General features: G+C 41.3%; 1 protein-coding gene across 1 annotated transcript in view; it reads right to left on the bottom strand.

Annotated features, from left to right (window-relative positions):
• Positions 1-13612, bottom strand: part of pcsk2 (proprotein convertase subtilisin/kexin type 2) — a 74098-nt gene extending 60486 nt beyond the window's left edge. The window contains exons 1-2 of the mRNA XM_071380554.1: positions 13164-13612; positions 9545-9649 (exon numbers count right to left, since the gene is read on the bottom strand). Coding sequence (XP_071236655.1) covers positions 9545-9649; positions 13164-13349 — 291 coding nt within the window. The 5' untranslated portion in view covers positions 13350-13612. The remainder of the gene's footprint in view (positions 1-9544; positions 9650-13163) is intronic.
• Positions 13613-23497: the final 9885 nt, after the last annotated feature.

Here is a 23497-nt window from a genome sequence, read left to right as displayed (position 1 = left end):
AAAAGCCAACACCCCATTTGGCCGCCTTTCCTTCCAGTTCTCTGCTGCCAGTGACTGGAACGAATTGCAAAAATCGCTGAAGTTGGAGACTTTTATTTCCCTCACCAACTTTAAACATCTGCTATCTGAGCAGCTAACCGATCGCTGCAGCTGTACATAGTCCATCTGTAAACAGCCCACCCAATCTACCTACCTCATCCCCATACTGTTTTTATTTATTTACTTTTCTGCTCTTTTGCACACCAGTATCTCTACTTGCACATGATCATCTGATGATTTATCACTCCAGTGTTAATCTGCTAAATTGTAATTATTCGCTCCTATTGCCTATTTATTGCCTACCTCCTCATGCCTTTTGCACACAATGTATATAGACTAATTTTTTCCCCTACTGTGTTATTGACTTGTTTATTGTTTACTCCATGTGTAACTCTGTGTTGTTGTCTGTTCACACTGCTATGCTTTATCTTGGCCAGGTCGCAGTTGTAAATGAGAACTTGTTCTCAACTAGCCTACCTGGTTAAATAAAGGTGAAACAAAAAATAAAAATAAATACTAAATAAATTTTACATCCAAAAATGGATGTAGCAACTAAGGATTCTAGCTTTAAGTCCAAAAATCCCATTAGGAAATAATTGAACAGTCAAGCATAAAAAGCAGGTATCTCCACATTGGCAAATGTATTAACATCTACATGCTTCGTCTATCATTTACTGTACAGCAAAATGCACAATATAATATAAAGCTCAAGTTAATAAAATGGAGTCTGAAAATATCATAACCAATATTGCTACATGAAATTGTGACCTGGCTGAATATTATATTAGACATCATCTAACGGATCAAAGCCTTGAATCCTCTCACTCTCCCTGTCATTCTCAGCGACTCTGAGGAAGTTAAACTAAGGTAAAGGTATAGCAATGAAAGATGACTCAGACAGTGTCCAGAGCCAAATCAAGTGCCTGTACAGTAATGCTTTATATTCTCTCTACATCTGGGGCTACAGCCTCATTTCCAGACTGGAGTAGGGCTCTCTATCTGGAAGTTATTAGGGAGAGTAAAGGACCTTGCTCTACTTGTCACTGGCTGCTCAAGGACACTAATTTAGTTGGAACTCCTTGCTCAGAATGACTGGTAAAGTACACGGTGCTGTCTTAAGATGAGCTCTATAAATGTACCTCTCTCCAGCTAATAGCTCATCCTCAGATGGAATTTACATTATTTTGCATAATGTCAAGGTAAGTTTCCATCACGGCACTACTATTGAATTCCAAAATCTTTCAACTCCCTTTACAGACTTAAAAGTATAACAGCTTGCAGCTAGTGGCTCAATTTGCCCAAATAGCAATTCAACCACAGCTAGGTTACTTATCACATTGATGTTAAGTTCATAATATTGAGTCAATATTTTATTTTCAACTGCATGCTTTTTGAATAGAGTCAGATATGCAATGAAAGAAAGTCCTTCCTGAGCTTACATGTGCAAACACACATGATGGAGAGCGGACTAGGCATTGTCCGATGTGTTTTACCACCATAGATAAGGGATCAGCCATTAAGCATGCTCTTTACAAGGCTAGAGGACACTTATTGTTGGCTTTAAAAGGGACCAAGCCCATAAAACACATCTCTTCTTTCACTGCCTAAGTACCTGCGACAGATATAGCAGTCAGTGTGGACCCCTGACGATCCTATGTTACAGATAGATGCGAGCAAAACGTTTTGCATTTTGTCACAAAATAATTTTCAGACTCAGAGCATTGTGTTATCTATCCTGTATACCATTTCCTTTTGCTAAACTGTCCAACATAGATGGAAAATGGACTAATGTGAACTATATAGCCATTTAATGGAGCCACATAGACCATCTAAACCTGGTGACGTAAAAGGGAACGTAAAAGAACCATCCATCTTCCTTCATCTCTCTCCCTCTCTCCTTCCATCGCCTATCTACGTCCATCTTCCTCCCTTCCTCCCTCCCTCCCTCCCTTTATCTTCCTTCCTCCTTCCTCCCTCCATACCCCTCCATCCGTCCCCTCCATTATATGACTAGCACTGGTGTTTCCCCTTGAGACAGCCCTCGACCCAGTGTCTCATGTCGCCCACTCACATCATCAGAAGGAGCCTGCGAACAATCACCCTCCCCGCGCTCTGCTCCCCACCTGCTCTCTGCCTGATCCCTGTTCCTGCCTGCCTACTAGAAGCACCACCAAGCCAGGCTTCAAACGCCACCTCATTTCAAAGGGCTGAGCTGTCCTCCATCTTTCTCTATCTTTCTCTCCCTCCCGCTCTCTCTAAATCATCTCTATTTCAGAGCACCAAGATACAGCACATTTAGATGGATTAATTCCCTTCCAACATGGTACTGTCTTAACAACGGAGTGGATTTTTTAGATGTAATGGCAAAATTTAGATTTCCGCCTAAATAGATATACCCAAAAGTAACTGCTATTCATGTGTAATTACATAATTCTGACATGCCAAACATGGTATATATGGAAAGAAAACATCTGGGAGATTATGAGGAAATTATCAGACGATAGATAGGCGTCACATAGTTCAGAATACACAAGATCAAGCACACACAAAATAACTGTTTTATTATTTTTTTATTTTAAAAGTAATCTTTCATTGACAAGCTATAAGTGAATTACTGATCTCCAGAACTGGAAACACATCAGATGGCTGCCACAACATGTGAATAACATCAGAAAAAAATAGGATTGATAGACCTAGAAATGGGAAGATGTTTTAGTAAGTGGTGTCAGGTCTGGTCACGGGACAATTCCAGGTGTCCCTAAACCTCTCCAAAGTGTCATATATATGTAAATTAGATCATTCCAGTGCTATTACATATTTGTAATCCCTAAATGCTATTTGTTCAGTATAAAAACACAATTTCTACCATATCAACCTCACTCAAATTTTGGTGGTGTTATGGGGTATCCAGGGTACATTCAAGTGTCCTTTCAACCTGTCACGACTTCAGCCAAAGTCGATGCCTCTCCTTGTTCGGGCAGTGCTCGGCGGTCGACGTCACCGGTCTTCTAGCCATCCTTGATCCAGGTTTCATTTTCCATTGGTTTTGTCTTGTCTTCCTACACACCTGGTTCCAATCCCATTAATTTATTGTTGTGTATTTAACCCTCTGTTTTCCCTCATGTCCTTGTCAGAGATTGTTTATTGTTATGCTCGTGATTTATGGATTGGTGTGCGATGGGTTCTTGTACCCACGTTTATTTTATTATGTACTTTGGTTTTTGAGTTTGTTTTACGTTATTAAACTACTCCATTATACCAAGTTTGATTCTCCTGAGCCTGACTTCCCTGCCACCTACACACACGACATGACACAACCTCTCCAAAGTGTCCAAATGTGGTTATTGCACTGTTTTTGCACACTGGATGTGCCAAAAAGTTACTGTTAACTATAAAAACTAAATTTCCACAACACCAACCTCTCTCAAACATTGTGGTGGTGTCGGAGGACATACAGGGGATATCCAAGTGTTTTCATCATATTTTTCATGCGCAAAGATATAGTCACTCGGTGGACATTCAATGTTGCCATTAAGTTATACATAATCAGATAACACTGGCAATAGGCTAGATTTGTTCCTACCAACCTAAGGATTCATTTCATACCCCCCCATATAGCTATAGCTCAAACACAGACCAAATCGAACATTATCTTGTAAGATGTTTGCTGTTTGGTGAAAACATTTTGACTCTCTGGGCTGGTGATGAATAACGGTAGGTCACAGGCAGACAAAAAAGACATCCACATGATCTGTGGAGTCCAGGCTTTCGGTGTGAATCAACGTATTCCGTGTTTATTTAGTTTAATGTTTTAATAATGTTTACATAATGCTTTATTCATCTTATATGTATATAGAGTACCGGTCCAAATTTTGGACACATCATGTCATTCCAAGGTTTTTCTTTATTTTTACTATTTTCTATGTTGTAGAATAACACTAAAGACATCAAAACTATGAAATAACACATATGGAATCATGTAGTAACCAAATAAGTGTTAAACAAATTAATATTTGAGATTCTTCAAAGTAGCCACCCTATGCCATGATGACAGCTTTGCACAATCTTGGCCTTTTCTCAACTAGCTCCATGAGGTAGTCACCTGGAATTGCATTTCAATTAACAGCCTTGTTAAAAGTACATTTGTGGAATTTATTTTCTTCTTAATGCGTTTGAGCCAATCAGTTGTGTTGTGACAAGGTATGGGTGGTATACAGAAGATAGCCCTATTTGGAAAAAGACCATGTCTATATTATGGCAAGAACAGCTCAAATAAGCAAAGAGAAATGACAGTCCATCATTACTTTAAGACATGAAGGTCAGTCAATACAGAACATTTCAAGAACTTTGAAAGTTTCTTCAAGTGAAGTCGCAAAAACCATCAAGCGCTATGATGAAAATGGCTCTCATGAGGACCACAACAGGAAAGGAAGACCCAGAGTTATCTCTGCTGCAGAGGATAAGTGCATTAGTTACCAGCCTCAGAAATTCCATGCCAAATAAATGCTTCAAAGAGTTCAGGTAACAGAAACATCTCAACATCAACTGTTCAGAGGAGACTGTGTGAATTATTGCTAATAAACTACTACTTGTCACGCCCTGACCATAGAGAGCCTTGTTATTCTCTCTTTTGGTCAGGTCGGGGTGTGACTAGGGGGGGGTGTTCCTATCTAGGTTAAGTATTTCTATGTTGGCCGGGTATGGTTCCCAATCAGAGGCAGCTGTTTATCGTTGTCTCTGATTGGGGATCATATTTAGGCAGCCATTTCCCCACTGGTTTTTGTGGGATCTTGTTTTTGTTTAGTTGCCTGTGAGCACTGCATTTGCTGCACGTTTCGTTTGCTGTTTATTGTTTTTGCGAGTTTCATCTGAATAAACATGTGGAACTCTACGTACGCTGCGTCTTGGTCCTTCCCAAGGAAGGTACGTCCTGTGCCTGCTCCCCGCACTCGCCCTGAAGTGCGTGTCACCAGTTCTGTGCCGGCCCCACACATCAGGCCTCCAGTGCGCCTCCCCAGTCCAGAGCTTCAGGCGACGGTCCCCAGTCCAGAGCTTCCGGCGACGGTTCACAGTCCAGAGCTTCCGGCCAATTTTCACAGTCCGGAACCTCCAACAACGGTCTACAGTCCGGAACCTCCTGAGACGGTCCACAGTCCGGAACCTCCTGAGACGGTCCACGGTCCGGTACCTCCTGCGACGGTCCACGGTCCGGAACCTCCTGCAATGGTCCACGGTCCAGAACCTCCTGCAATGGTCCACGGTCCAGAACCTCCAGCTCCATGGCAGGAGCCTTCCTCTGCGCCGATGCCCAGTCCGAGCATGGCGTCCAGTCCAGCTCCATGGCAGGAGCCCTTCTCTGCGCCGATGCCCAGTCCGTGCACGGCGTTCTACCCGCCACCGACACTAGTCACCCCCCATACCCTCCCCAGTTGGGGGGGGGGGGGGGGGGGGTACTGTCACGCCCTGACCATAGAGAGCCTTGTTATTCTCTCTTTTGGTTAGGTCGGGGTGTGACTGGGGGGGTGTTCCTATCTAGGTTAAGTATTTCTATGTTGGCCTGGTATGGTTCCCAATCACAGGCAGCTGTTTATCGTTGTCTCTGATTGGGGATCATATTTAGGCGGAGCGATCGTGACACTACTAAAGGACACCAATAAGAAGAAGAGTCTTGCTTGGGCCAAGAAACACAAGCAATGGACATTAGACCGGTGGAAATCTGTCCAAATTTGAGATGTTTGGTTCCAATCGCTGTGTCTTTGTGAGATGCAGAGAAGGTGAACGGATGATCTCTGCATGTTTGGTTCCCACCGTGAAGCATGGAGGATGAGGTGTGGGGGTGCTTTGCTGGTGATACTGTCAGTGATTTATTTATAATTCATGGCACATTTAACCAGCATGGCTACCAGAGAATTCTGCAGCGATACGCCATCCCATCTGGTTTGCGCTTAGTGGGACTATCATTTGTTTTCAACAGGACAATGACCCAACACACGTCCAGGCTGTGTAAGGGGAATTTGACCAAGAAGGAGAGGGATGGAGTGCTGCATCAGATGACCTCCACAATCACCCGACCTCAACTCAAATGAGATGGTTTGGGATGAGTTTGACCGCAGAGTGAAGGAAAAGCAGCCAACAAGTGCTCAGCATATGTGGGAACTCCTTCAAGACTGTTGGAAAAGAATTCCAGGTGAAGCTGGTTGAGAGAATGCCAAGAGTGTGCAAAGCTGTCATCAAAGCAAAGGGTGGATACTTTTAAGAATCTCAAATATAAAATGTATTTAGATTTGTTTTACATTTTTCTGGTTACTAAATAATTCCATATGTGTTATTTCATAGTTTTGATGTCTTCACTATTATTCTATAATGTAGAAAATAGTAAATATTTTAAAAATCCCTTGAATGAGTATGTGTGTCCAAACTTTTGGCCGGTACTGTATGCATATACTGTATTCTAATCTACTGTACATTAGTCAATGCCATTCCGACATTGCTCGATCTACTGTTTATATCTTTCTTAATTCCATTCTTTTACTTTTAGATTTGTGTGTATTGTTGTGAATCATTTTTAGATACTACTTTACTGTTAGATACTACTGCACTGTTGGAGCTAGGAAAACAAGCATTTCGCTACACATCTGCTAAATATATGTATGTGACCAATACAATTTGATTTGATTTGATGTATGCTTCACAATGCTAACCGGAATGTAGGTAGCAGCCATTTTGAAATGAGGTCATCGGCTCGTCCTGCTCTTATACATTCATATACCCATATATAGTAATAAGTCATACCAAAGATTTTAAGGCACAAATCAATAGCCAAGATACTCCGCTTTCCACAGACACCCTGCTTTTGCAGATCGTTCTCCTACCAGACTGAATTGAATAAAAAAAATTAAATAGGGTCCTTTACATTTAAGAGGATAAAGTACAAAGATAGAGCACCTTTTATATTCATGGTCAGAAATGTAGCCCTATGGATTATAACTGAAAGGTCATGTTCCCCAGGTGGAACAAATGAGAGGTTTATACCAAGACATGAATGAACAGGGAAGAGGGATAATGTCAAAATGAAGACACAAGCAGACATGTGTCACAGACCTGTCTGTAGTTAGCTTGAGGAAGGAGTAGCCCTTAACCACAGATCTAGGTTAACATTGTCCTACCCCCAATCCTAATCGTTTCTATTAGAGGGATGGAAAAATATCTGATCCTGTATCAGTGGTTAGGGAAAACTCAGAGATAACAGAGCTGTGTGTATAAACCAACCTCCACTTTTTACCCGAGGACATAAACAGAATCTAATCAATACTCTACTTCAGTCAATAGGGCCACTAGACAATCTGTTGGTTTTCTAAGGAACCTGTAAGATCATGATTAATCCTTATGTCTTCGTAAATGTATTTTCAGAGGCTCATAAATTCAACAAAACTGCACTTTCTTAGGTATCCATTTTTTATAATTCAGAATAATAACTAGAACCTAAAATAATTTTATGTGGTCTTCTCTAGCACAAGAGTCGCAAAAAGGAAAGCTATAGAAAATTGCTTTCAAAGTAATCGAAGGGGATTCTATCTGGTTCATCCTCCACAACCCATTGTATTGAAACACTCAAAGCACAACAGGAGAATAAGCTAGTAATACTTTAAAAGAGACAGAGGCAGCAACAGTGTGCAGCTAACCTCTCCCACCATTTCAGAACCACAGAAAGCTGAAAATATGAGCATGTCAAGCAGAGAGCATCCCAGATGTAGAGCTTACGGGTTTTACACTATATTTCCGCCCTGCGGGAATCTAATTAACATTATAACAAAATCCCATATACATCTGTCAGTTTAACGTCTATAGGATCAGTGTGTCCCCCACGGGACGGTTAAGCTAACGTAGGCTAATGTGATTAGCATGAGGTTGTAAGTAACATGAACATTTCCCAGGACATAGCCATATCTGATATGGGCAGAAAGCTTATATTCTTAATTTAACTGCACTGTCCAATTTACAGTAGCTATTACAGTGAAAGAATACCATACTATTGTTTGAGGGGAGTGCACAATTATGAACTTGAAAATGTATTAATAAACCAATTATGTACATTTGAGCAATCTTGATACAACATTTTGAACAGATATGCAATGGTTCATTGGATCAGTCTAAAACGTTGCACATATACTGCTGCCATCTAGTGGACAAAATAATACATTATGGCCTTTCTCTAGCATTTCAAAGATGATGGTACAACAACAAAAACGCATGTTTTTTTATTTTTTTATTATCTTTTACCAGATTCAATGTGTTATATTCTCCTACATTAATGTCACATTTCCACAAACTTCAAAGTGTTTCCTTTCAAATGGTTTCAAGAATATGCATATCCTTGCTTCAAGTCCTGAGCTACAGGCAGTTAGATTTGGGTATGTCATTTTAGGTGGGGAAAAAAGAAGAAGAAAAAGGGGCGGATCCTTAAGAGGTTGCACTTCCGCAAAAATCGGTCTTCTCACAAAATTGTCTGCAGCGTCCGAACAGTTTGCCTGAACTATTATGGAAAGATGAGACTATCTACGACCCCCAAAATGCTTGGTTTGTCTCTCAAGCGTTCCCGGAAGTCTTGCGAGGTTGCGCCTCTGGGTTTAGAAACTCTGTGGTTAGATTTGGGTCATCTTCGACAAAATTGCTTTCACCCATAAACATAGAAATGTCATGCGATATTAAGATGGAAAATTGTCATGCTATCTTCCTGATAAAAGCATCCCATTCATGAAGAAGTATGGATATTCTGCTCTTCTTTTACATTTCTGATTGAAATCTGCAGTAGTTTTGAGGTCATTACCATATGCTTGGTATAACCTACTTTTGGTGCCTATTTTCTGTAGGCATTATATATCCAAGTCAGTAACCAGGGGCTGTCTATGCCTTTTTCACCTTTATATCTATGTGAATAAACGTGGCTAGATTGAAAGAAAGGTGCAAAACCAATTTCTCAGTTTGACATGAAACATGAGATTAAAAAGAAGTGCATTATGTTTAAGTGTAATATTTAATTTAAGAACTGAATTAATACTTTCCTCGTGGCACGGGCTGGATGGAATAATACTGTGTAGCTTTCTGAAGTGATTATGTAGGCTACTATAAGAAATCACATGGACTTCAGCACTAACCACACAAGTGGCATGACTAACATCGGTTTTAATCATAGCTTGTTACAGCCCAAGCCTCTCCTAATCATCATATTCATACTGCAAAAAGAATGAGTGATTTAAAAAATAACACTGTATGCAAAGACAAGATAATAACTTTGATAGTTAAACCTGTTAGGGGCTAGTATGTCCCTTGAGGAGCTAGCCTCAAATTGTAATAATTTTTTGGGAGTGGCGGGGGAACTAGGCCCGTTTCCATGGGAACATGGGTGTCTGTGTGTGTGTGTGTGTGTGTTTGTGCATGTGTGTTGTGCGTGTGTGCATGCGTGTGTGTGTGTGTGCGTGTGTGCGCGTGTGTGTGTTTTACTTACCCTGCGGTCTTTCTCCAGACGCTCTCTGTGGCGAAGGCTGCGTTTGCTTCTCCTCTGAGGGGTGTCCTGGGGGTAGAAGTGAAAAAGGCCCTCTCCAAAAGGAAGCTGGAAAAGAGAGAGAATAATTGTGTAAGAGAAGGAAAGAAAGAGAGAGGGAAGGATTGAGTGAGAAAGTGTTGGAGAGAGAAGAAAGGTAGAGAGTGGGAGAAGAAAGAGATGAAGTGATGGAAAGAAAAATGGGGGAATGAGAGAGAGCGGTTGATGGAGGCACAGAGAATGACGGAGGAAGGAGACAGGTGAGAGAGGAAAGATTAAGCAATGGACCGAAATATATATATATAGAAAGTAATGGAATGAATGGCAGAATGGAAAGAGGGGGAGAGAGAGAGAGAGAGAGAGAGAGCATCACTCCATTCTGTGGAATCACAGGGTCTATTTTAAGAAAGTGTGCACTGCTGGAATGAACTACAATAAATCACAGAGGGAAGAAATGAGATGCATGGTACGAGCAGTGCCTAAGGCTCCCTAGTCAGATTAAAGACCTCCATACGCTGTAATAAAGGCTGGGGTGCCAGGTCACAGTTTTCAATGAAACACAGTCTAATGTGCCTGTCTGATCTATGTGAATCAGTATGTTTATGCAGCTATGGTAATGTATGGTTACCAGGGTCCACTGCACTCAGCCATCGTACAATACAGTAAGACTGGCAGTAAATAGCCGATGTGAGAGGATGTTCAAGAGTAAATCCTGGCTTCCCTTTTCACAGGATGTTATGTACAGTAAATGCTGGTGATTCAAAGTAAACATTAGGGAATTGGCTTAATGTGTGTGTGTCACTGCACAGATATTGTTTAATGGTGTGTGTGCTATGGAGACAAACATAGCTGGAGATTACATAATCTAGAGAAGGTGTATGTGTGAAGCAGTGAAAGAGTGGATGGAGGGGGATAGCCTACTGTATGGAAGTGTCTACAAGGAGAAAGACTAGCAAGCAGACACTTTCAGAAACCCGTTAGAGATTCTGCCATTAAACCTCAGTCAAAACAACACACATTCAGTATCTAATCATCCCTGTCAAACTACATATCAAATCTCCGGTAGCCAAGAGGGACATGCCATTATTTTGAATGCCGAAGTGAAAATCTTAATTCACAAAACCACAATAACCTCGATTTTTATGCTTCGCCTCAGTGCCTTGCTCCCCAGCCAATTGCACCCACGCTCTTATTCTGACATCTGACAAGGCAGCTCAGTCAGGGGGATAATTTTTCCTGTTGAGACATCAATGGCTGCTTAAGGTGTTTGATGTGTGATGACAGGGCCTGCATTCACTGGGCTGTTTAAGAGCATTGGGCCAGTAACCGAAAGGTCGCTGGTTTGAATCCCTGAGCCAACTAGGTGAAAAATGTGCCCTTGTGCAAGGCACTTAACCCTAATTGCTCCTGTAAGTCGCTCTGGATAAGAGCATCTGCTAAATTACTAAAATTATAATTATAAACTGCCATGTCTGAAGACAAAGTATTCTGCTGGTTTCTGATCAAATTGTTTTCTACATTGTGAATTCAGTGAATTGATTTATGATAAAGTGTATGAAGAGTATACAGACTTTATAAACTGACTATTATTTAGATCATCTTGCTGACCCGGAAAATGCTCAGTCTAAGTGTATGGAACAAACACACAAATGCAGTGTAGACCTACTTGACACCTTGGCATGTATTCCAAAACAAAGCACCAGTGCACAAGCAATTGAACATGTGTGTGCAATATAAGCTCAATGAATGGGCTCAAGGACAAGAACTTACTCAGGCTTTCACATAGCAAGTGAAAGGATCTTCTGTGGTCACACGTTATTTGGATAGTCCGGACTTTCCATACGTAGATGCTCTACAGATGGTCATACTGTCAACAAACTATATTTTGATAAGCAACTGCTTGCTAAGATTACGGTTAGGGTTAGGTTTAGAATAAGGTTAAAGGCTAAGGTTAGGGTTAGGGTAAGGGTTAAGTTTAGGGTTAGGATGAGGGTTAAGGTTAGGGTTAGTAGATAGTTAGTTGAAATGTTACTGATAGTCTGTAGAGCATCTACAGATGGACTATCCCAAAAAAGTGTTACATATTCTGTTAGCAGGTGTGCATGTGTGAAAACATAGTGACCTCATCAGAATCCTTATGTTTATTCCTTAGATTATATCCGTATGTTTATTCAACCCTGAAGAAGGCATTCTGTGCCGATACGTTGGTTAGGTGTACCCATGAAATTGTTGGAAGCATATTCAGAGCGTGAAACTTTCTTTCTTTCTTTTTATAGTTACCCTCCGTTAGTCAGTACCTCTACAACATTTTTTGGGTGTGTGTCAGCTCAGGTAGCCTAGAGTGTTGGGTCCATAACCAAAAGGTTGCTGGTTAGAATCCCGGAGACAAAAAGGTGGATAAATCTGACTTTCTGCCCTTGAACAAGGCAGTTAACCTCCAACAACTGCTCCCTGGGTGCCGATGACGTCGATTAAGGCAGCACCCCGCACCTCTCTGATTCAGATGGGGTGGTCTAAATGCGGAAGACACATTTCAGTTAAATGAATTCAGTTGTGCAACTGACCTGTAGCACCCGCTACAACCACTGTGATTATTATTATATGACCCTGTTGGCCATCTATGAACGTTTGAACATCTTGGCCATGTACTGTTAAAATCTCCACCCGGCACAGCCAGAAGAGGACTGGCCACCCCTCAGAGCCTAGTTCCTCTCTAGGTTTCTTCCTAGGTTCCTGCCTTTCTAGGGTTTTTTTCCTAGCCACTGTGCTTCTACATCTGCATTGCTTGCTGTTTGGGGTTTTAGGCTGGGCTTCTGTATAGCACTTTGTGACATCAGCTGATGTAAAAAGGGCTTTAGAAATACATTTGATTGATTGATCGATTGATTACAGTGTTTGACAGAGACCTATATTTTTGAACTGACAACAACTATATTTTTAGGCTGAGGCTACAGGTCATCAATTAACTTAATTCGTTTTCAATGATGTCTTGAGTGGGCAGAGTCCTCAAGGATGATCCCAGTGGAACTGATGGTTAGCCTGCCCTAATTCACATAATCTATTCAGGCCACATTTATAATTTCCAAAATTACTGGGAACCAAGAAATGTACTGGCAATATGGTGGCAGTTTTGGAACAAATGTAACTGTTTGACAGTTTCAGTGATAGCATTCGAAGAAAATGTTAGATTATAGCAGACATTTAGGCTCACGACATATTTATGTATCGAATATGAAGATTAGGCGACATAAACCGAGATATTATGTAACAAAATAAATGATCGAGATCAACTTAATTGACGGTCGTCTGAAAAACAAAACAAATAGGCCTAGGCATATTTCAAATAATATTCTATATATTAAAAACATGTAACTGAAGTCAAAACAAGTATTTATGTTTCTAAAATAATAGCCCAAATAATATTTAGAATATTCTAGGCCATTTAGAAAAGAAAAATAACAATGAGAATATCATTTAGCGTTTAGCGTTTAGCGACAAAAACTGGGCATGTTCATCAATGAAATTCGAATTAGCCTACATGATGCTAATTCTCTGCACATAATAGCCTAACGTTACGACTTACCTTCCGGGAGCTTTGAAACCCGTGCTCCGTTGCAAGTTGGTGCGCTTCATCGTGTGCGCCTTCATGCAATTGAACCAAGAGATGATTTGTAAAGATCCCTTCCTCCGTGGCTTGTGTTGCAAGAACCAGCGAGTTTAGTAATATCAATCCAACTGCTGTCCCATATCTGAGAGAGCCGAGCATCATGTCTGGCTTGTATCGGGGTGCCTGTCGGAGAGAATTCTTCGGGCGGGATGCTCCTCTGAAGAGATGTCTGAATCAGACCTTTTGGGGATACATCTCCTCGGCTGCTGACTAGTGGAAGTTGGACCGTCCTTCGGGTTTTAGCGTCTCTTTGCTGTGTGGGCGATGCTACGAGACCAGTCGACGGGTGGTTGTGTTTCAGACCAAACCTGCATCCTCAGCTCTCTCTCCTTCTTCATCTATCATTTATCAGCTCCTCCGTTCAGGTCCTCTCCGCGTGACGTTCCACCAATCGGCGCCGGCGGGTGTGTCTCCCTCTTCTCTTCCTCTCTCTCAGCTCTAGCGAGTCTTAGTGGAGAGGAGTAGGACACTTTCAGGACACTGGAGAATTCCTTCTCTGGTCAGATTTGGTGGTGAATACCTAAGTAGGAAAAGTCTGGTAGGAAATCCCTGAATAGAAACACCTACAGCAACTAGTTCTACATGGTCCTCCTTAAATAACTTTGTGTATGATTCCTTGCTTTATTAGACCCCTGGTGTGCAGAGAATTACACCAGTGTCCAAGTACAGTGCCAGGCATAAACATTGGCTGCATTTTAGTCATTTAGCAGACGCTCTTATCCAGAGCGACTTACAGCTGCAATTACAGTTAAGTGCCTTGCTCAAGGGCACATCGACAGATGTTTCTCCTAGTTGGCACTGGGATTTGAATCAGTGACATTTTGGTTACTATCCCAACACTCTTAACTGCTAGGCTGCTATCCCAACACTCTTAACTGCTAGGCTACTATCCCAACACTCTTAACTGCTAGGCTACTATCCCAACACTCTTAACTGCTAGGCTACTATCCCCACACTCTTAACTGCTAGGCTACTATCCCAACACTCTTAACTGCTAGGCTACTATCCCAACACTCTTAACTGCTAGGCTACTCTCCCAACACTCTTAACTGCTAGGCTACTATCCCAACACTCTTAACTGCTAGGCTACTATCCCAACACTCTTAACTGCTAGGCTACTATCCCAACACTCTTAACTGCTAGGCTACTCTCCCAACACTCTTAACTGCTAGGCTACTATCCCAACACTCTTAACTGCTAGGCTACTATCCCAACACTCTTAACTGCTAGGCTACTATCCCAACACTCTTAACTGCTAGGCTACTATCCCAACACTCTTAACTGCTAGGCTACTATCCCAACACTCTTAACTGCTAGGCTACTATCCCAGCACTCTTAACTGCTAGGCTACTATCCCAACACTCTTAACTGCTAGGCTACTATCCCAACACTCTTAACTGCTAGGCTACTATCCCAACACTCTTAACTGCTAGGCTACTATCCCAACACTCTTAACTGCTAGGCTATTATCCCAACACTCTTAACTGCTAGGCTACTATCCCAACACTCTTAACTGCTAGGCTACTATCCCAACACTCTTAACTGCTAGGCCAGCCCATATAGACTTTGTAGCCTTGGTTTTAAAAAAGGTAGTGCCTCAATTATTTGTCTTATGCACAAGGATGTAGACTGTAGCCTATACTTGAATGGACAGCATATTTTACTGCAATATGGTGAAGGGCTGTGGTCTCTATGTGAGCAGCTGGTTCTTAGAAACAGGGGAACATGACAGCTTCTCCTGCAGCTGAGCACCAGAGAGGGAGGAAGGAAAATGGTGGAACAGAGAAGAGAAGACTGCAATGAGAAGCAAAAGGAAACAAAGAAAAAAACATGATCACATTTGTTTTTTTGAAATACATAGCCCATCTGGTGTCAAAGTTCTTTGTAGATATCAGTGCAAGTACGTGTGGAGGAGATTTGTGAACGTGTGTTTGAGATTGGGCTCCCAGATACAGACTGATGATATTTCCCTTTCTCTCTGCTTGCTGTGTGATGGGTCCCATGCTATATCTTCTGCTGTGTGATATGAACCACAACTGGCCATTCGGCTCTCTAAAGTGGGCATTGATTGTAGGTCTGGATCCAAACCAAACCAGGGTACAGGTCTTTGAGTCCATAACACAATACCATGTAGACAATTCATTGCAATGACAAGATGATGTGAATCATCTAAAACCAGCGATGAAAATGTGGTTGTTTTCATTACATGTCATTGAAAGGACACTTGTCGGTCGATAGAGCATATCAGGTTTTTGACTCTTTATAAGCCAAGGGCAGACAAAATGGTGCGCCTTTGGCCTTGCATTGGAATCAACAGGAGAATGGAGGCAATGTAAGGAGCTTGCAACATCACAACAAACGGTCAAAGCAATATTTTCACCATATCTTGCACATTATTCCAGAGCTGTGTTGTACACGACATGCCGTAGATCAACGACATCCCACACTGCTTTATAATTGGCCACATCTCACAATGTGACTGCCCATGGAAAAGTCGATTTTCTCAAAGAGAGAGCATTATCTGCTGAGCATGTTTGGGGATATTTGGAGTTGAGCGCACGCCGAATGGCGATTGGTTTTCATGCTCTGCAAGCTTACTCGATGATTACTTCTCTCATTACAATTCGCAGACACAATCTTAAATAAGGACTATCCGAAATGTGTGTCATGATTCTCAATTGAATGATTCCATGATATCTGTAGCAGTATTTCTCTCAGGTACAGTGACCTCATCCCAAAGGTATAGGCTCTCTGAGAATCAATACAGAGGAAACCAGACATGTGTCATCTTGGACTACTATAATCTTATTTCTTTGACTTTCTATTACATCATCACACAGGTGTTCTATCGATCACTTAAAAAGTAAAGCTGTGGCAATTACAGTAGATACCATTAAAAAGCAACATGTCACATAAAGGTTGGCGCGATGGATCATGAAAAGGAATACCTATGCAGTATTGTCCTAGACAGAGACTGGCCTGATATCATCATGGAGAAAGAACTAGATCCTACTAATTTGTATTTATTTTTTATATACAGTATAGGATCTTCTCCGTTAATCAGTGTTTCCATCATCCCTGCAGACTCCCTTCCACACACCTTCCTTTTTACATTGGTGAGACAATGATTTATTTAGCCAGACAAGATAAGCCTCCTGTCACGACTTCCGCCGAAGTCGGTCCCTCTCCTGGTTCGGGCGGTGTTCGGCGGTCGACGTCACCGGCCTTCTAGCCATTGCCGATCCACCTTTCATTTTCCATTGGTTTTGTCTTGTCTTCCCTCACACCTGGTTTCAATTCCATCAATTACATGTTGTGTATTTAACCCTCTGTTCCCCCTATGTCCTTGTCCGGAATTGTTTCTTGTAGTGTTTGTGTACGTTATGCTGGTGGATACCGGGTTTTGTTTGACCCATTCATTGATTGTTCTGTTTACGGTGGTTTTTATGTTTATTAAACGACACCGTTGTAAATCAGTTTTCGCTCTCCTGCGCCTGACTTCTCTGCGGCCAGTACGCACCCCGTTACACCTCCTTACTTCTTCCTGCGGCAAAAACCCCCCTGCTTGGTTTCCTCATTGATTGATGCTCACTTCCATTTTGATTGGCACATCCTCTGGTACTATTGGTCACACACTAGGCACACTAGGCAGCTGCAAACCAGTGTTGACAAACCTGCCAGGGAGAGTACAGTACATTCTGTTTTGTAGGTCTGAAATAGCAACTCTTTGACTCTTTTGTTTCACAAAATGTCAGTCTATTTCCCATTAAAAGACTGAATCGATGAATGAAATCCCTTAATCCATTCATTAAAAAAGCTATTTGATTATAATGACAACAATACAGTGTTCAATTAACATTGCGTGGGGGTGTTCATTCATGTCTAATCAAGGTGAAGATAAGACGTCATCCCCATGGATGCAAAGCCTCAGTCACATAACACATGACAGCCTAGTTCTCTCATCTTTCCCAAATCTTTTCTCATGCCACCTCTGGAAATACATTTGTTTCTGGGGATGACTTCAGTATACCATGACCTCTTCTCTAGGTAGGCCAAATGGCTTTTCTCTTACTGTGTGTGATGGTTACATATACTATAATGGCTTGATTCAATCCATTGTGCTGAAGAGCTGCACTACAGCGCAATAGAAATGTAAAGGCAATGTTCCTGGCTTCCCGCGTCAGCGGAGAATGCGTTCACGGTAAACGCTGGATATTTTGGCTCAACGTTACATTTCAATCGCACTATAATACTGAACTTCAGCTCTACGGATTGAATCGTGCCCTAAGTCTCAAAAGGCTATACTTTTTCAGAGACCAGCTAAGCTGGGGGGCTAATGCAGCCTTCCCCAAAGAACTCAGTCCTGTGAATAAACTCACCACCTCAAAGAGACGTTTTATGCATAATGAAGCATGTATAAAACATGCCAACGATGTCGTCATAGAGAAGATAATGCAGAACATATAATGCTATCTAATGACTGAGTCATAACCTTTTTACTGTTCCATTAGAGAGCATTGTATGAACATTGCAAGGTTATAACCCTAGCCTATTAACTGGGTGTAGCCTCAACACGGCCCAAGTCATTCCAAAAAGATCATACAACTTGTATGATGTCATTGAAATGCATGGCTTCCCTCACAACAACACTTCAGATGCTAGCTCTGGGGCATGGCTGTATTTGGTGGAGCTGTATGTGTATGTGTGCGTCTGCGTGCGCGCGTGTGTGTGTGTGTTTGTACGTGCGTCTGTGGTGTGTGGGGGGGGAGTTTCACCCTGGCAATCCTGGCCTTCGATCGTAAGGAAGAGCAGAGCCCCAGACCTGCAACACACTACACACACACCAAAACCCCTGCTGTTGTTTTCAAGACTAGAACCCTCCAGGTTTGACCTTTCAGACAGACTATAGATCGTTTTTAAAGGAGCAATCTACAATTGGTACACACATTTTTTTACTTTTAAATTAATGATATTGTTACAGTCATACGTCACACATGTTCATGTGTGCTATCTGTGTACTGTATCCTATCTGGGAGAGTTGTTATCCGACTGAATGAAGGTTAAATTATGCTCGCATGGCAGTGCATGATGGTGGATAATGTCCCTTGTGCTAGAGTTACAGCACCTGCCTGTAGAAGTGAGGGTATATAATAAACCATAGATTTGTGTTAGTATACTACATTGTCGTGTGATATTGCGCCTCCTGTGAGTATTAGTTGTCATCTAAATGGGATGCTAGCTGTAGACGACATAACGCTCTAGTAAAACCATAACAATATATACCCATTGACTCGTGAAGAATATAACTTATAAATGCCTCCATTCAACTGCCGTAACCCATCAGCACCCAAAATATGAGCTGTACTCCATTGTTTGTTAACAATGCGATTGTAAACAAACCATATATAGCCTCAAAACATGGTTGAAACTATAATTTTTATTTCATGGATGGTCAGTCCTCAAATATTTAGCTTTGTCTATGAATTTGACATTTCTCCAGTTCCATCCCTCAGTGTTTAAGCAATATACTTGTGGTTTGACCAATTGTTTGAACTGCAGACTGCCATTTTTTAAAATATTTATACATATTTATTTCACCTTTATTTAAACAGGTAGGCCAGTTGAGAACAAGTTATCATTTACAGCTGCGACCTGGCCAAGATAAAGCAAAGCAGTGCGACAAAAACAACAACACAGAGTTACAAATGAGATAAACTAACGTACAGTCAAAAACACAATAGGTAAATCTGTATACAGTGTGTGCAAATGAAGTAAGGAGGTGAGGCAATAAATAGGCCAATAGTGGCGAAGTAATTACAATTTAGCAATTTACACTGGAGTGATATACAGTATGTGCAGATGAGGATGTGCAAGTAGAAATACTAGTGTGCAAAAGAGCAGAAAAACAAAAACAGAATATGGGGATGAGGTAGATAGTTGGTTGGATGGGCTATTTACAGCGATCGGTAAGCTGTTCTGACAGCTGACGCTTAAAGTTAGTGAGGGAGATATAAGTCTCCAACTTCAGTGGTTTTTGCAATTCGTTCCAGTCATTGGCAGCAGAGAACTGGCGGGGGGGGGGGGGGGAGGGGGGGGGGGGGGTGTTCCTATGGTGACCAGTGAGCTGAGATAAGGTGGAGCTATACCTAACAAAGACTTATAGATGACCTGGAGCCAGTGGGTTTGGCGACAAATATGTAGCGAGGACCAGCCAATGAGAGCATACAGGTCGCAGTGGTGGGTAGTTTATGGGGCTTTGGTGACAAAACGGATGGCACTGTGATAGACTGCATCCAATTTGTTGAGTAGAGTGTTGGAGGCTATTTTGTAAATGACATCGCCGAAGTCAAGGATCGGTAGGATAGTCAGTTTTACGAGGGTATGTTTGGCAGCATGAGTGAAGGAGGCTTTGTTGCGAAATAGGAAGCCGATTCTAGATTGGAGATGCTTAATGTGAGTCTGGAAGGAGAGTTTACAATCTAGCCAGACACCTAGGTATTTATAGTTGTCCACATATTCTAAGTCAGAACATCCAAACAACTCCCAGGCTTGATTTGTCAAATCTCAGCGATCGGTTGAAGAGCATGCATTTCGTTTTATTAGCATTTAAGAGCAGTTGAAGGTCACGGAAGGAGTGTTGTATGGCGCTGAAGCTTGTTTGGAGGTTTGTTAACACAGTGTCCAAAGAAGGGCCAGATGTATACAGAATGGCGTCGTCTGCGTAGAGGTGGATCAAAGAATCACCCCGCAGCAAGAGCGACATCATTGATATATACAGAGAAACGAGTCGGCCAGAGAATTGAACTCTGTGGCACCCCCATAGAGACTGCCAGAGGTCCGGACAACAGGCCCTCCGATTTGACACACTGAACTCTATCTTAGAAGTAGTTAGTGAACCAGGCGAGGCAGTCATTAGAGAAACCAAGGCTGTTCAGTCTACCGATAAGAATACGGTGATTGACAGAGTCGAAAGCCTTGGCCAGGTTGATGAAGACGGCTGCACAGTACTGTCTTTTGTCGATAGCTGTTATGATATTGTTTAGGACCTTGAGTGTGTTTGAGGTGCACCCGTAACCAGCTCGGAAACCAGATTGCATAGCGGAGAAGGTACAGTGGGATTCGAAATGGTCGGTGATCTGTTTGTTCACTTGGCTTTCAAAGACTTTAGAAAGGCAGGGCAGGATGGATATAGGTCTGTAACAGTTTGGGTCTAGAGTGTCTCCCCCTTTGAAGAGGGGGATGACCGCGGCCGCTTTCCAATCTTTAGGAATCTCAGACAATATGAAAGAGAGGTTGAACAGACTAATAATAGAGGTTGCAACAATGGCAGCGGATAATTTTAGGAAGAGAGGGTCCAAATTGTCTAGCCCAGCTGATTTGTAGGGATCCAGATTTTGCATCTCTTTCAGAACATCAGCTGTCTGGATTTGGGTGAAGGAGAAGCTGGGGGTGCTTGGGCCAGTTGCTGCGGGGGGTGCTGAGCTGTTGGCCGGGGTTGGGGTAACCAGGTGGAAAGCATGGCTAGCCGTAGAAAAATGCTTATTGAAATTCTCGATTATCGAGAATTAAGTTTGAATGGGTGATTTAAAAAGCAGACATTACTCCATCAAACACTTAAAATATTGTTTCAATATCACAAATAACTCTCAAATGTTACCTGTCTATCTACAAGGTGTCGCTAAGACTTCCCCAAAGGATATATATTTTAAATGGAAGTTTACCAATAGCTTCTGCACCCCATATTATGAGTTTTCTGCTTCTCTGCTTTTCATACAGACATGACTGACTGCTGTTTGAACTCATAGTGAAAAGCACCTAACACACCAAAGAGAAGTCAAAATAATCAAACTATTTAATTTCCGTTGCCGGAGAAACCATGAATAACCCTCCAAATATAAAAGTACCCAGATGAAAGCGCATTATGACTGTCAGCTAGAGAGGAGGCATAAGCAAAGATGAACAAAAAACAATGTGTGAACTGCTCTTTGTGTCTGTCGGGTAGTGAAGCAGACGAGGGGGCGTTAGGGTAGAGGGGATGATCATGGGTATCACACCTGCATTGATTACTAGGCCACAAGTGCCACTGGAATTGCACATTCCGATGGTGTTTTGCTCTCTCTCACTCTCTCTCGCTCTGTCTCTCTCTCTTTCTCGCCCTCGGAAACCACTGCCTCAGACTCTGTGAGATTAGATATCTGATGTTTGTGGTGGTTTGTGGACATAGGGAAAAGTCAGAGATTTCAATACACGTCTTGAGGGTGGGACGGAAAGCCCCTCAGATTGCATCTGACAATGACATTGTCATTAACTACTACAGTACCCTGGAGCATCAACAGAACAGGAGCCTTTAGATCAGTGGTCACCTCATTCAACTAAATCAAAAAGACCTCGATTAACTGATTGCCTCGCCTGCAGCTCTCCAAGACTGTTCTTTTTTATTTTATTTTTTTTATTTTTTTTTAGGGGTGGATCAGCTTTAATATTTTAGAAAGATTGTGGCTTCTGTCGATGTAATCGTCTGCATAATTTTCAATCCCCTATATATATTTTGGTCAATATAATATTTAACATATATTTTTGTTATATATTTTCCTTCTTTATTATTTTCCCCTAACCCTACCACCCCTCCCTTAATTGGAATATACAAACGGACATCAAACCTTAGGTTTAGACTTCCAGCTTATACATACTACACACACTGACAGTGTATTTTATATTAGTTACCTTTTGTTTCATTTTTAGTCCCAGCCTTCAGCTACCCTCAACCCCTCCCATCTATCTCTGAAGACCATACAGTTTTGATTTCTAGCTGTCATATATTGTTCCACTGTGCTGTGATGTTTCACAAAAGTTCAGAACCTTTCTATTCTCATAGTTTCTACAGATTGTAAATTAAAGATAAAAACCTTTGCTAAGAGTATTATTATAATATTGATCGATTGACAGTGACTTATCAAATCACTCAGCAGTGCTATTGCAGAGTTAGCTCCAAGTAAACGTTGCATTTTAATAGCCATTCCTGAACCTGCGACCAAAAACAAGCTACACTTATTTTGGCAGTACCAAAATAAGTGATCTAATGATTCTGTCTCTTCGCAGCAAAATCTGCAGAGCTGGGATGGTTGTATCTCCCATATATATATATATACAGGAGCCTTTAGATATATATATAACATCATATTGGTTGCAAGAATTTTGTATAATAATTGACATTTTAAAAACTCTACGTTTTGAATCCGGCGTCATTTTGTGTATCAGTTCATGTAATCGGTACATCAAAAATCTCATCCCAACTATTTTGCCAGCTGTATGGTGGAGCTGTCCATTTTGGGGTCCTTAAATGAAACTGTTAACTGCATTTGTGACTTAACTCCACCAGGTCTATTTATGATATAATTTAGAAAGATTATACCGTTTATTTTTCAATTTTATTATCAATTAGTATATTTGAGTTTAACCATAATATTTGTTCTCATATTTGTTCAGTTTTTTTTCTGGTGAATTAAACTGAAATTGCAACCAGCTTTCTATTGCTTGTTTTAAAAGTAACCATATTTTGGAGATTATTTCATTTTCAAATAACCTGAAAGTCAGAAGATGTAATCTGAATGAAGGGAAAAATACTGTTTATTTCCTTCTATGATCAAAAATGAACACTAACAGTGGTAAAGTTCACATTATCCTCTGTTTAGTGGTATGTGCACACATCACTGTTTGATAGCATCACAACAACGTTTTTTTTAAAAGCACATATTTAGTTAATCCAAGAATACCTGTGTTGTTGTCAGGGTTATCTGCCTCTAAACACACTGTGTTGGTTAATCACAGCCCACTTTAATAAACGTTGTTTCAACGTAATTTGTCAACATTTTGTGACCTGGAATCTAAATGGAAAATACGTTTTATTTGAAAAAACTTTTGTTGAGAGGGGTGAAATTTAAACCACAGAATTATGCCATCATGGTAACCAAATTTCAACATCGACAAACATTGTATAATATATGTTGAGAATTTGTACCTTTAAAACAATGTCAGATCTTCAATGTTATATCCACTACCAGAAAAAAAACTGTGAGCTGAGCAGCACCTCCTACTGGAGAATTGATCTCTTCAGTTACTCTTTGGTCTCCCATCAAGGGTTTTAACCATGCCCAGCCCTGCTTAGCTATGATATTTCCCACTGGTGACAGGTATCATTTCAACGTTTATTCCACATTGGTTCAACGTAATTTCATTGAATGACGTGAAAA

This window comes from Salvelinus alpinus, chromosome 32 (genome assembly GCF_045679555.1).
Source record: "Salvelinus alpinus chromosome 32, SLU_Salpinus.1, whole genome shotgun sequence".
NCBI lineage: Eukaryota > Metazoa > Chordata > Actinopteri > Salmoniformes > Salmonidae > Salvelinus > Salvelinus alpinus.
Note: the sequence above shows the minus strand (reverse complement) of the source record. Positions and strands in the feature narration are given on the sequence as shown.